The 13,592-nt window shown below is 52.5% G+C and overlaps 1 protein-coding gene across 2 annotated transcripts in view; it reads right to left on the reverse strand.

Moving 5' to 3' along the window:
* Positions 1–13,592, reverse strand: part of GLG1 (golgi glycoprotein 1) — a 120,403-nt gene that overhangs the window by 43,480 nt on the left and 63,331 nt on the right. For both annotated transcript variants that reach the window (XM_075940659.2, XM_075940661.2), the window contains exons 5-7: positions 6,025–6,228; positions 5,157–5,228; positions 577–760 (exon numbers count right to left, since the gene is read on the reverse strand). In XM_075940659.2, coding sequence (XP_075796774.1) covers positions 577–760; positions 5,157–5,228; positions 6,025–6,228 — 460 coding nt within the window. The remainder of the gene's footprint in view (positions 1–576; positions 761–5,156; positions 5,229–6,024; positions 6,229–13,592) is intronic.

The raw sequence follows: 13,592 nt of genomic DNA on the forward strand, positions 1-13,592 counted from the left end.
GGTGTCAGAACGCCAATAAGCAATGATCTTCCACAAGCACACAAAGAGTTACAGGCCAGATTTCACTTCAAACTTCAGCTTATCGCCAGCGGCCTGATGCCCAAGAGACAACCAACCGATGGATGTGCTATCTGGAGGCACTTCCATTTGTCTTTGAGCTGGAGCTTGAAAACAGTGGATTCTGCTTAGCAGCAGCCTCTTGATATCCAGCAACGAAAACTGAAGTCCTCTCAAAATTGCCAGTAAGTACAAGGCTGGTTTGCAGGGCTACGACCAGGAAAGGAAGCACTTACCTAGCCTTTCCCTGGCTGCAACCACTCAAACCTGCTTAAATTACGTCCCAAACCTTCCTTCCCAACTGCAAACCAGCCTGTGGCCGAGGCCACGCGTCCAAAAATGTCAGTAAGCAACTGGTCTGCTGCCACCATCTGAACCCCATCAGCACTCGAGTCAATAAATAGATAGGCCCCTGGCAAAATGCTGTGCTTACGTGAAAGCTGCTAAAATTGGGATTTCTTGGAGTCAAGTTTCCAAAAAAAGCAAGTAAATCACAGTGCCCAAGACTAACCCTCTCACCTCTGTGCACTGCAGACTCGAGGCACATCAGCAGGTAGGAAAGCCGGGCTTCCCGGGACCGAGGAAGGTTCTCCACATTGCAGCGATACTTCTTCAGGTCACTTTTGCAGGACTTGGCCAACGAATAGCTGACTTTATAGTCCTGGGCAATCAGCTTCTGGCGGGTAGTGAGAGCATCGCGGCACTGAGGAAGATAAGGGTTAGAACAGGCGAGCTGTCAAGTAATACAGATCTACCAGCACAAGGCAAATGCTCAGCCAACTCTACTGAGGCACTCCCCCTTTAAGGCTTTCAAAGGTCCAATATAAGGACCTAAGGGGAATGTGGAGGGAAAGGAAGTAGCCCCAGTAATCACAGAACTGGCAGGGACCTCGAGAGGCATCAAGTCCAGTCCCCTGCCCTCACGGCAGGACCAAGCACTTCTAGATCAGTGTTTCTGAACCAGTAGTACGAGTGTCCTTGGGGGTACTCTAGAGAAGTCTGGGGCGTACGTCAACACAACTGAAATTTGGAGGAAACTGAATTTTGTTTTAAGTTTTACAGCGCTTTATTATTTTTGTACTTTTTACACCCAAAAATTTCATCGCCCGCCTGGCTACAATTAAGTTGTTTAAAGAAATGTGCTGCAATAGTTAAAAAAATGGTGTGTCTGAAAACTGTATGTCCTGGGGGGTACTTTAAAAAAAATGTAAGGGGTACTTTATAAAGAAAGGTTGAGAAACACTGAGCTAGACCATCCCCGACAGGTGTCTGTCCAACCTGCGCCTCAGTGTCTCCAGAGATGGAGATTCCACAACCCCCCTAGGCAACTTATCCCAGTGTTTCACCACCCTGGACAGGCAGGAAGTTTTTCAAATGTCCAGCCTAAACCTCCCTTGCTGCAGTTTAAGCCCATTGGTGCTGGGCCAGAAGCCTTACAGAGAGTGCAGGGCAAGAGTATCCTTTCCTCCAGCCAACGGGGTGCCAGCTGCCTCCTCCCTTGCAGCAGGCAGATACCCAGAGATCCCGAAGGGAAAGCTGAAGCCAGCTGAGGGAGAGGCTGCTGATGAACAGTCAGCTCCAAAGAGGAAGAAAGGGCACTCCCCCCTTCTTGTAGCTGCTGGTCTTCGCGATGGATTGTTCATGCCCGTTCCCACCAGGTGCGCATGTGCTGCCATACATGACAGCCAGAAGGTTCTTCCCCTAGCAACATCAATGGAGTCAGCCTTAGAACCCCCGGGAATCGCACCTTCATGGCACTTAACATAGTGTTGTGCCCACCCGCCAGCGGTGGCAGGTGGGTATTGAAACAGACACAAACACTTCTTGAAGAGCAGCTCCGAGAAGGCGAGTGACTGTCTTTCTTCTTCGAGTGCCTGCTCATGTCCATTCCAGTCAGGTGTCTCCCAATCCCACATTCAGGAGGTGGGGTGGGAATTGTCCATGATCGAAGTACCTGTCTTTCAAGGCCATGTCGTCTCTGGCCTTCCGGAGAAAAGCCAGGTGAGGCCTCAGCTGTGCCTTGTCCCACGCAGGCAGAGGGACTGCTCTTGGCCATGGGACAGCAGGCGCGCTGCAGAAGTCCCGCTGCATGAGGTCTGCTTGGCACAGGGGGGAGAGAGCTGGTAGTGCCCCCTAGACCCAGACCTGCTACTGAACGTGAGTGGCAGGACTTTACCTAGGATGCCACGGTCTCAGAAAAAGACGGCGGCTGAGGAGTAGTACCGGGTGGTGCCAATGAGCGCAGAGCCTTGGGAAGCTGCTCCGGTTCCCCTGTGGGTGCCTGGCACTGGGGAGCGGTGTGACATGGCAACCTTAACCCAGCCACCGATTCCTTCCAGGAGTAACTCTGGTGCCTTGGCCCTCCTTCGAGAGCGTGACATGGCCGGGAGAGTACGGTCCTATGTTGCCGCACAAGTCCCTGGAAAAGCGGGACGTCGAATGTCCTGGCCAGATGATGGGAGTCGCTGGGCCTGCCTCAACCCCTTGCGAGTCAGGAGCCCCAAGGAGACGTTGCCCTGAAGAGGAACAGGCAAGCTTCTTAGGCTAGGCTGGGAAGAGTGCCCCCTCTCCTGCCTCTTTCTGCTGGGGGTACCAGGGATAAAGGCCAGCCCTTTCCGGAGTCTGATATTCGGCTCCACGTCAGTGCCAGGAGTTCTTGGCCTCCTTCCTTGGTGCCAGGGCACCACGCACTGAGGCAGCATTGAGTGTTGGGTACAGACTCCGCTGACCCAGGCGTTTGTCCTTTTGGGGACTCTTGCCAAGGCACTTGAAGCCAGAGCATGCAGGGTGGTTTTCCCATGATTTGAACCCTGGGGCCTGGAGCAAGCGCCGGTACTGGGGAGAGATGGGAGTGGGGGTACCCTGTATTGGAAACTTAGTTGTGGTGCTCTTGTTAGTTCTCCCTAAGAAAGCTAGCTAAGGGCATTCCATATTGCAGTGGGACACGACAAAGGCACCTGCACAAGCAGGAGCAAGTGAAGTTCCAGCCAGCCATCGCTGGCAGCCCTACTGGAGCACCGTGAAGGCGTGACTCCTGCGGGTGCCACGCCAGCCCTCCGGATACAACTGGGAAACCCTTCCAGCTGCTGTGCACACGGCACGCTCGGACTGCAATGGACATGAAGCAGCATTGAAGAACACAGGGCTGCTGGCTAGGACGGACCAGGCAATCAGACTCCGAATCCAGCACTAGAGGGGAAAGCTGGAGAATCTGGCTTAAGGAAGCCATGAAAGGAATGGCCCAAAGACAGGCTCAAGAAAGTCTCCTGCTTATGCTTATGGCTCTAGTTCCTAAAAGTTCACTGCTGCTTTGGACCTACGCACATGCTGGGAGTGCATGAAAACGTTTCTCTCCCTCTCTCTGTGCTGAGCTCATAAGCTCAGATGTCTGCAGTCCCTACCGAAAAGCCACTGCCTCTCAAAGTGCCAAGAAACGGCAGCCACTGGAGTCTACAATTCTCACGAGAAGCGAAGCTGCACTGGAGCTGTTCTTAGCAGCAGGTGCTACTCCCACTGTCTCGATGCCTGCTCATTTTAACCGCGCGCTTAGTTAAAACATCAGAAGAAAATGAAAAGAGCACTGCGCCTCCATGCATCTCAGTGGCTGGCTCACTCGCTTGAGCAAGCCCCAAGCAGGTCTGCCCAGATACCTCTCCTCTCCATCCCTCCCGATGGCCAACACTTCGACTCTCTGTACCCCAAGCAGCATGACACTGATTGGGGAGCTGAAGGGGCTCCTCGCTCTCCAACACGTAGCCACTGAAGCTACAATAAACATCCCTCCTCTCCCTCCCACCACAGCTCACATTCACTGTTCATGGCGCTTTGCCTGCACTATCCTGCGCTGAGTGCCCCAGGAAAGCTACCTAATGGCAGCAGCTTGACAGAATTAACCCTGTGTTCCCTGCACGTTAAGTGAGTAAGTCACTAAGCAAGGTGAAAATACAGGTGCAGAGAGAAAAGGTTTTGGACTCTGGCCTGGCACCTCTACGAGACCAAGTCAGTTTGTAACACTTTTACATTTCTCTATGGAGTTTAAGAGGGAAACGGTCGTTACCGCAGACAATGCATCACTTCCTCTGCTTTGCTAAAACAGCCCTCAACGAGCAGTCTGCTGACAGAGGTTCACTAGCCAGTGTCTGTATCAAGAGATACGTCAGAACAATCCATTTCTGTGTGCACAAGAGAGCAACACCGTTTACCTGCGACTGAAAAGAGAAATGGCTGCACCACCACGAAACGTTTGAAATGGGAGCCACCCAAGAGCAGGAGTGGAATTTTGGCTTGTCCGGCTCCTGCATTTCTGGGCCCTTGTTTCCCATGGCTTAGTGGAGGAACTGCAGTTGTAGAGCCTCGGTATACATGTATCCAGCCAACGCAGCACTCCCGTAGTGAAACAAGAGCAATCCGTCCAGTCCATCGGCATGGAAGCCAGAAGCATGAATGCCCCAATTTAAAGGCATCTGTTCAAAATTCTTCAAGGACCCGTATCTGTCTGGCCAGCTTACCAGTAGGTTACTAGTAACACCAGGGAGAGGGATGAACAAGACAGAGGTCAGTGAGCTCGATGGATGATCCATAACTGCTGTATAATCTGGAGAATTGCGTCCAGTTCTGGCCCCCCCCCCCCACAGAAGGGACATGGATGCATTGGAGAGGTCCCAGCGGAGGGCAACCAAAATTCTGAGGGGGCTGGAGCACATGACCTGTGAGGAGAGGCTGAGGGATTTGGGCTTGTTCAGTCTCCAGAAGAGAAGACCGAGGGGGATTGGAGAGCAGCCTTCAACTTCACAAAGGGGGGTTCCAAAGAGGATGCAGAGAGGCTGTTCTCAGTGGTAACGGATGAGAGAACAAGGAGCAATGGTCTCAGGTTGCATAGTAGGACAAACGATTTCCCTAGGAGGGTGGGAAGCACTGGGATGGGTTCCCTAGGGCGGGGGTGGAATCTCCATCCCTAGGGGTGTTTCAGTCCCGGCTTGACAAAGCCCTGGCTGGGTTGATTGAGTTGGGGTTGGTCCTGCTTCGGGCAGGGGGCTGGACGCGATGCCTCCTGGGATTCTGTAAAGGATTTGCCCAGCTGAAGTAGATACCGTACTTACCTTTTCACTCATAGACTCTTCAAATTTGTGGTTAAAGAGGCACTTGTAAACCCGGCCTTCCCCAGCTTGAGTCTGTGAAACAAAAGACTGGTCATTTAGGATAGTTCACAGCTTATTCTCTTGCTAGATCCAACAGAATCATGCTATTGTACCAAAAGCCTACTTTTAAACTAAGCAAGTCGTATCCATGTGCATTATGGGAGTAACTCACTAACACTTGTTAAACAAAGCACAGAATTGAAGGTGTTTTTGTAAAGGAAAATATTCATCTGAGTTTTTTTTACTCTGGCTCCTGGGTTCTGCCATCTTTTTGCTGAGAAAAAAAATCTTTTCTACTAATGCAAGAGAACCACAACAAAGCAATGGGTCTGCAGGAATTCATGCCACTGCTGTATTAGCAGGGCCCACGATGGTCCAGAGGCCGTCAATTTATCATGACAAAAACAGGAGCTGAACAGAGAGATTCTCCCCTCCTGGTCACTCTAAAACCACACAAAGATGCAAGTGCACTTTCCATAAGCGTTCATGTTGCCATACTAACAAGGCTTAGAACAGCAAGGAAACATGCCACTCAATCCAGAGATAAAAATAAAAATGGAAAATGTGTTTCCAGCCACACAGACGCCTGACAAAAACTCAGTGCTCAGCTGCAGTTGCATGCTACTGAGGGTGGAACAGACCGTAGAAGGCTGCCTAATACAGTGAGTGCTTGTGTAGGTTCCCCATGGAAGGGATGAGGGCTGACTGCCAGGGTACGTTCGGCTGCAAGGAGCTCTTGCTCTGGTTCGGCTCTGCCTTTTGGCTCTTTGCAGGCACTGATCCGTGAGGTGAGGCAGAGCAGAGAACAGTTCTATTTCATGCTACTCACATTCTCACAGAAGCGCTCCCGGTCATCGCGGCACGCAAAGTACAAGTGCCGGTCCAAGTGGAAGTCGTCCGAGGAGAGTTCGGCCACACGAAGAATTGCTTTCTTACACCCCTCAGAAACCTGGACTCTAGGGTCATTCTCCTCTGCCTCCTTCACCAGCCCTTTCTCCAGGCAGGCCACCACCTCTCCTTGCGAGTGAGCATCCTACACAACAAACAGTCGGCATCAAGCACCTTGACCGAGAGGATTTGTGGACCATTACTCAAGGGCAGAACCACCAATTTCTTAATAGACATGAAAGAACAATGCAGGTTACCAGCGTCATGTGTCCAAGTCCCTATTCTGCACCCCCCGCACTCAGACCGTGGACTACACATTCCGTAGGCCAGGCCTGGCAGGCAGCTAAGAAAGCCCTTTCCAGGTAAGCGTTCTTCAAATCACTGATCTGCAGCCTGGAAAGTTATTCAGAGGAGCATCCTCTGCCAGCGCCTGGACGTTCACACAGCAGGTAGGAACCGCTGGGAGGAGAGAGCGGTTACCCACAATCATTCTCCAGCCGGGACTGCAGAGAGATCTGCTTGGTATTCACCCCTCTCACCCCCGTGAGACCCAACAGCCTGGAGCCTCAGGGGCCCCGACCCTTCCGGCAGCCAGCCCCGGCGAGCCCACCAGCCCACGCCCGACCCTTCTGGGAGCCAGACCCCAGCAAGCCGACCAGCCCACGCCCGACCCTTCCAGCAGCCAGCCCCCGGCGAGCTGACCATCCCTGGCTCAGGCAGCCTGGAGACCTGGCCTGGTAGCGGCGCAGCACTCAGAGGCCAGCCCGATCCTAGAGCCACTAGCACTCTCCTTTCAATGGCCAGGAGGACGGTTGGTAGAGACGGAGGGGCATGTCCCCTGAGACCAGCCACTCAGAGCCCATCCACGGCACCTTTGCAGAACACTGCCAGCCTGCAATTTACCACAGCCTGCCGGCCACTCTCACCCAGCCCTTCCAATCACCACTTCACCCAATGGCTAGCTGCCTTGGGCCCATTTCCCGTTCCCTGCTCCAGCCGGCCTTCCAAGCTGCAAGGGCCTGGTTCCGACACACGCTCTCACCTGCGGGCTTACAGCCTGGGCACGTTCCTTGCTGGGCAGAAGACAATGAAACGTTTTCTAGCCTTCAGGTAGAACAATAGGGCCACAGGGGTGAGGAGACTATGGCTCAGGGTCTGATTTGGCCACTGGCTAACCTGGATCTGGCCCGAGTTGGTGCTGGTGCTCCAGTCCTGTGCCCCCCCCCCAATGGTGCTGGAATACCCAGTGTCTGCTCCCAGCTGGGTGCGGGAGAGAAGAGACTCGCAGGCTGGAGTCAGGCAAGCTGGGGCCAGAAGCAGCTCTGTGCACAGCCGCTTCCCCACCCTTCAGCTGGGGAAATGGCAGCGCAACACTTTTGGCCCCTCCCCAGAGCCAGTCTTGGCCCCCAGGGTCCCGGGTGCAAGGCGACTGTAGGAGAGTCTTTCTGCTTCTCAGCTGGGGGCCACGTCAGAGATGTGTTTTTTCTTCTCACTTTTGTGATGCCCCCCGACCCAAAAACAATTTCCCAGCCCCGTTATACACGATTTCATAGAACCATAGAGTTGGAAGAGACCTCAGAAGGGCATCAAGTCCAGCCCCCTGCTCTAGGCAGGACCAACCCCAACTAAATCAACCTGGCCAGGGCTTTGTCAAGCCGAGACTTAAACACCTCTAGGGATGGAGACTCCACCACTTCCCTAGGTAACCCATCCCACCCTCCTAGTGAAATAGTTTTTCCCAATATCCAGCCTGAACCTCTCCCACCACAACCTGAGCCCATTGCTCCTTGTTCTGCCATCTGTCACTACTGAGAACAGCCTCTCTCCAGCCTCTTTGGAACCTCCCTGCAGGAAGTTGAAGGCTGCTATCAAATCCCCCCTCACTCTTCGCTTCTGCAGGCTAAACAGACCCAAGTCCCTCAGCCTCTCCGCATAGGTAATGTGCTCCAGCCCCCTAATCATTTTGGTTGCCCTCTGCTGGACCCTCTCCAATGCGTCCACATCCTTTTTGTAGTGGGGGGCCCAGAACTGGACACAATACTCCAGATGTGGCCTCACCAGAGCTGAATAAAGGGGAATAATGACATCTCTGGATCTGCTGGCAATGCTCCTCTTAATGCAACCTAATATGCCATTAGCCTTCTTGGCTACAAGGGCCCCCTGTTGACTCATCTCCAGCTTCTCATCCACTGGAACCCCCAGGTCCTTTTCTGCAGAACTACTACTTAAGTGGTTGGTCCCCAGCTTGTACTAATGCTTGGGATTCTTCCGTCCCAAGGGCAGGATTCAGCACCTGTCCTTGTTGAACCCCATCGGATTTCTTGTGGCCCAACCCTCCAATTTGTCTAAGGGAATTTCCCAATGCCATGGGAATGTCTCCAACTGAAACTCCCAATGCATACTGAGTACATGAACCAGATGAAAGCTAGTCTCTTTGTATATACATAGCCTACTAGAAGAGTAACACCATCAGTGTTACAGAGTGGCACCATGAATACCCACTTACAGAGGAGCTCACCAATGTTCTAAAATCTCTCACACTCGGCATTCTTCTACATTCCTGTCATTTCACACACCCTACACGGTGTTCACCTTACCACCGAGCCAGTGCAGGAGAGCAGTGGCAGTTTGCAGACACACACAGGCCATCGACAGCTGTAACTCAGTTAGGGTAACCGTTACCTGTTACCAAGACTGTGCTGCTGTTTGAGAAAGAATATGGATCTAGCTTTTTTAAAATTGTTTCCAACGCTGCGCTCCTCTGAATTGCACAGTTGGGCAATGAAAGCAGCCTGATTTGCTTAAGTGCCCAGCTCCCTGCTGCTCCGACTGCACACGGAAATCAACAGGAGCTGCGAGAAGCTTGGCACTTTGGAAAATCAAGCTACTTCTTTCAGTGCCTAAATATGCAATTCAGGAGCTTAACTTTAGCTACCAATTTCTTTAAAATGCTGACTGTGGAATAGGCCAGCTGATGAAGTGATTAAATCCATACGAGAGAGAAGACTAGCTTAATTTATATAGAAAGCCTCGATAACTGCTCCAGTGACAACAAAAATAGCTCAATACACCAGAAAGCAAAGACTACCAGATTTTCTAATGGTGACTCCTCTATTGTTCTCCAAGAATGGTGCTCAAGCTGTTCTAGTATTGTGAAGGCGACAGACAAGGCGGAAGAGGCACTGCTCGACTAGCGTGCTTAACCATGCAGCCTCAAGAGTCTGAAAGCAGTTTGACAGGAGCCCACAGAAAGATGATCAATTACTGGCGTGAGTCCAGAATGGTTGCATTACTCACGGCTCTCTAGCTGCAGTGCAGAGTCATGTGATAAACGGCATTTATCCTGCCCCTGCACTCTGCCAACTAACGCATCTTTGCCAGAATGGCTCCCCAGATTCTACAGGGACCCAGCGGCTGTGAGCCATTGAAAAAAATCAACAAGCCAGGAAAATGGGCCTCTCCTCCCCCACTCCTCACAAACAGGGAATTTCAACTTAGGCTGCACAGGCCTGAAAAACAGACAGGTAATTCAGTCTCACAGAGACAGATTTATAGTCCAAGACCTTGAAAGCCTGCCAAACTAGAAATAGAAACTTTAGATCATTGAAAAACCAGGGAGAACCATCTTTCCCAAGGGGGGAATGTGGCATTTCAAGCCATGGAATGCCCTGAAAACATCTAAAATACGGCATTTAAAGTAAATTGTAGAACTGTTTTAACATGCATTTTAGTTTTAATTTTCCCCTCCTCCTAAGACCATCTTGATTGGATTTGGTGCCCAAAACACCTGTTTTTTTCAGACAACATAATTTTAACCTTCTAAAACATTCCTCAAACAGACTTTTGTAAACCATGGCCTGTGCAAAATCCAGCCTGGGTCTGCAATTCCTGCTGCTGTGTACTTCTCCCTGCCATTTTCAAACCCCAAGGACCTGTGTGGACACTAGCTTGCACTAAAGAATAAAATTTAACTTCTGCATAAAATTCCTATTGGTCTAATTGCAGAAGCACTGAGGTGAGCTAGGAGTGAAGGAAGGAGCAGAGACTGGGAGAAAAATGAAGTAAGGAAGGGAAACTGCATCTCCCGGCTAGGGCAGCAAATATTCGGAGGTAACTGGGATGAGGTGCTTCCCACTGCTATCCGGTAGCCCCCTCTAGCTAGCTGGGGCAGAAACACTGACATGCACTGTGGTTGCATAGGAAAGCCAGAAAGTAACACTCGCCTGTAATCTTTGCTGTCCAAGCCGAGTGCTGTGCAAGTATCAACAGCCAGCGCAAGCAGCCAGACAGAGGAGCCAAGTGAACCCAAAATAACCTACAGAAAACCAACCTTTTCCCGGTGGTTCTACTGCAAGTCCCACTGTCCAGTGCTGGAAACCAAAATTCAAGGGATGTTGTCTAGCCCCAGGGAACCAAAGACTACACAGCACGGCATCCAGGTGTGCAGGAAGGAGACGGGAACAGGCTGACAGCAGAAAGTGGGCCGGGAATGCCACTGGTATTACTCATGGGCACGTAGGGTCCCTTCGGACGAAGTCTGAAATGAGGAGACCTACCGATGGCGCTCTGCGGCTCACACGCCACGCAGCAGCAGGAGGTACGAGTCAGCAGAGAGCAAGGCAAGCAACAAGCCAGAAGCAATGGAAGAAAGCGGACTATAGAACTGGCAGAAGGGAAGGGAGGAAACCCCTTACAGAAAAAGGCCACGAGGGCTGGAAGAGGCATAGGCCTGGTCTACACTGCGCAGCTCAGGGTGTGACAGGTTCGTATCCCAGAGAGCTGCAGTCACGCTGACCAGCCCTCAGCGCTCAGGAATGCGGCTGCTGATCTAGCTACTGAGGCTCAGCGAGGTGAACGGGCGAGAGGCTGAAATCCCTTCTGCCCGCCCACCCGCCGCCACCCGAAAGGGCTACACCAACTTCCCAATGCAGCCACCCCGCGACCCCCAGGGGCTTTTCAGGAGGCCACGACGGCTTCCTGGGCAGCGCTCTACGAAGGGCACCACCAGCCCCTCCTCGCCCTCTGTTCCTGCCTGCGCCCTCTCTGGGCACAGGGATACTGAGGCAAGGGGCACCTCCTTGGGGCACTTGGGTTTGGAGTGCTGGGCTCCAGCAGCAGAGCTCTGGGAGCCTGGCCATGCCACCAGCCCTGGGCTGTCTGGGGGTGGCCGGTGCTGACTGCCTGGCTCCAGCCCTTGTTCCAACCACAGAGCTGCAGGCCCTGGCCCATGGTTCTGGTCCGAGGCTCCTGCTGGGCAGCGGCAGGTGCTGGCTTCAAGTGCCGACCCTTCAACCACTGGGCCTCAGCCACACAGCAGCAGGGCTAATTACCCACCTCCATTACCTCTGGTTCCTGCCGCCTCCTCCAGCTCTACATCCACCCCTCATTTCCTCTGGGCCCTGCTGCCTTCTGGCCCTCCCAGTGCCTCAGGCTCCCAATGCCTCCCCTCCCAACCCCCACCCAAAGCCTAATGGGTCCTGGGGCTAGCTGAGAGCAGCACTACCAACAGCCGGGCAGACTTGCTAGGGAGCTGGGAGGCTGCGAGAAGCGGAGCCAGTACGTCTGTCAATGTCACTTACCGCCTCCCGGCTAGCGACTAAGTGTGCTGTGGCGGCTGGCATTCCCATGCAGGCACCACTCTGCACAGTTACTGTTAGTACAAAGCCCCTCTCCATGATGGCAGTGCAAGGATGGGACAGAGAAGCGCCTGGTGATTTGTCGTCTCCTACAGTTAATTCAGCCTTAGGTAAAAGCATCAGTGCAGCCCAGTCAGGGAAGCAGAAAGTTAGTGCGCGCCCTGGCCCACCCTACGATGCTACAGGGAGACAGGCCTTCATGAGAGCTCTGCTCCAACGCAATTCAAGCGGCAACAGGAAGCCAAGCTTATCCCCATGATCTCACCGTTCTGAATGAGCACATATTGGTTTTGACAGTCACCTGACATGAAGGTGGGTGGTGGTCTGATGGCATTCGCCTCCCTAAGAGAGGGCTAGCCAGCTGGCCTGTCTCACCTCAGCTGTGCAGTGCCTGTGCATTAAACCCAGTGACATCAATTCACTGAGACAGGGTCAGGCCACTCAGAGAAGCCTGAAGAAGAATCTGCAGAGGGACAGGAGACAGAGTAGGGATGTGAATGGCTCACCGGGAAGCAGCACCCTTGCTTAGTGGTACTTACAGTTATGGTTCATGGATGGCTTGGCCTGGAGCAGCCCCCCCATCTGCAGCAGGCCAGGCCTGGTCGGAGCAGCCCACCGTGCCACAGATAGAGAGGGGTGGGCAGGGCCAGGCCACAGCAGACCCGATTAAGCAGTTAACTGGTTAAACATGTTTAATTGGTTGACTGATTCAACGGGATCTTACATCCCTAAAGCCGAGCAGGAAAAGAGGCTATTCCTCCTGTAACTGCCTAGCGTACTTTCCACAGGAGTGTAGCAGCTGTTTGTTGCTGCAAGTGTCATGACTGAAAACCTGTGACAGTTTGGTAGTGACTTGCCTTGGCCAACATGACACCAAGGGCTCTGGAGGAGAGGCAGAATTAGAATCCAGTTCTCCGGGGTGGCTTTTGACTGCTTTAAGCACAAGATCCTGTTTCCCCTTGCCTGCAACCCCATCTCATTCATGGGATCGTTCAGCTTCTGCTACAAAAAGCTGGAATCCTGTAGTCTTAATCACGACCCAACCCTCATTCGTTCCCAGAGCTCTGTTTATCTTGTGCAGCGAATGAAAGCAGATGTCCTGTGGAAAAACACAGTATGTAATCCTGTTACTGAAGTCTGTCCTAATGCACAGCCACAAGTGAGGCGCGAGAGCTGCAGAAAAGGCCAAGTAAAAACAAATTCCATCACGTAGAATCAGACTGACCTTGGCAGGGTTTATCAGCAGGGTCAGGACACTTCTGCCACTTGACAGATTCCCTGGTAGCAGCAGGCGATTGATCAGCCACTTGAGCAGGACTAGACACTAGCCAGCTCGCTGCGAAATCCTGGGTGACTACCTCATTTTTTATCAAGTGCGACATGTGCCCTAGGGAGCAGCTATTTCAGCACGGTTCCCTCTCCGTTCTGTAAACGTGACTTTAGTCAAATCACAAGTATGTGCCCAGTGCTTGTGGGGGGGGGACCCATACTTGGGATTTCAGTCTGTCCCAACCTCCTGCCAGTTGAGACAAAAATGGGTGTTTCGCTTTACAGAGAAATCAAGGTTCAAAGAGTGACCAGTTCACCCACTTCTCCAGATGAGGAGCAGTCACAGAACAAGCTGACCTACGCAGCATCTACCTGCATGTCCTGCTATTCAGTTACACAACCTTCCCACCCGCGCTTCCTGTGTGGGGTCTTAAATTGCAATGCAACAGAGAGCAGCAAAGCACCACTCCTGTTCCTCCACCAATCAACTGCTCTATTGTCCAGGGCAGCACCTTTGCACTATTTCACCAGGGGGTCAATCCAGCCTCGAGCCACCTATTTCTTTGCACGCCAAAGCCCAGTACGAAGTTGAGTCAAATTGCAC

The sequence above is a fragment of the Pelodiscus sinensis genome, chromosome 12 (genome assembly GCF_052426305.1).
Source record: "Pelodiscus sinensis isolate ZL-2025 chromosome 12, ASM5242630v1, whole genome shotgun sequence".
Lineage (NCBI taxonomy): Eukaryota > Metazoa > Chordata > Testudines > Trionychidae > Pelodiscus > Pelodiscus sinensis.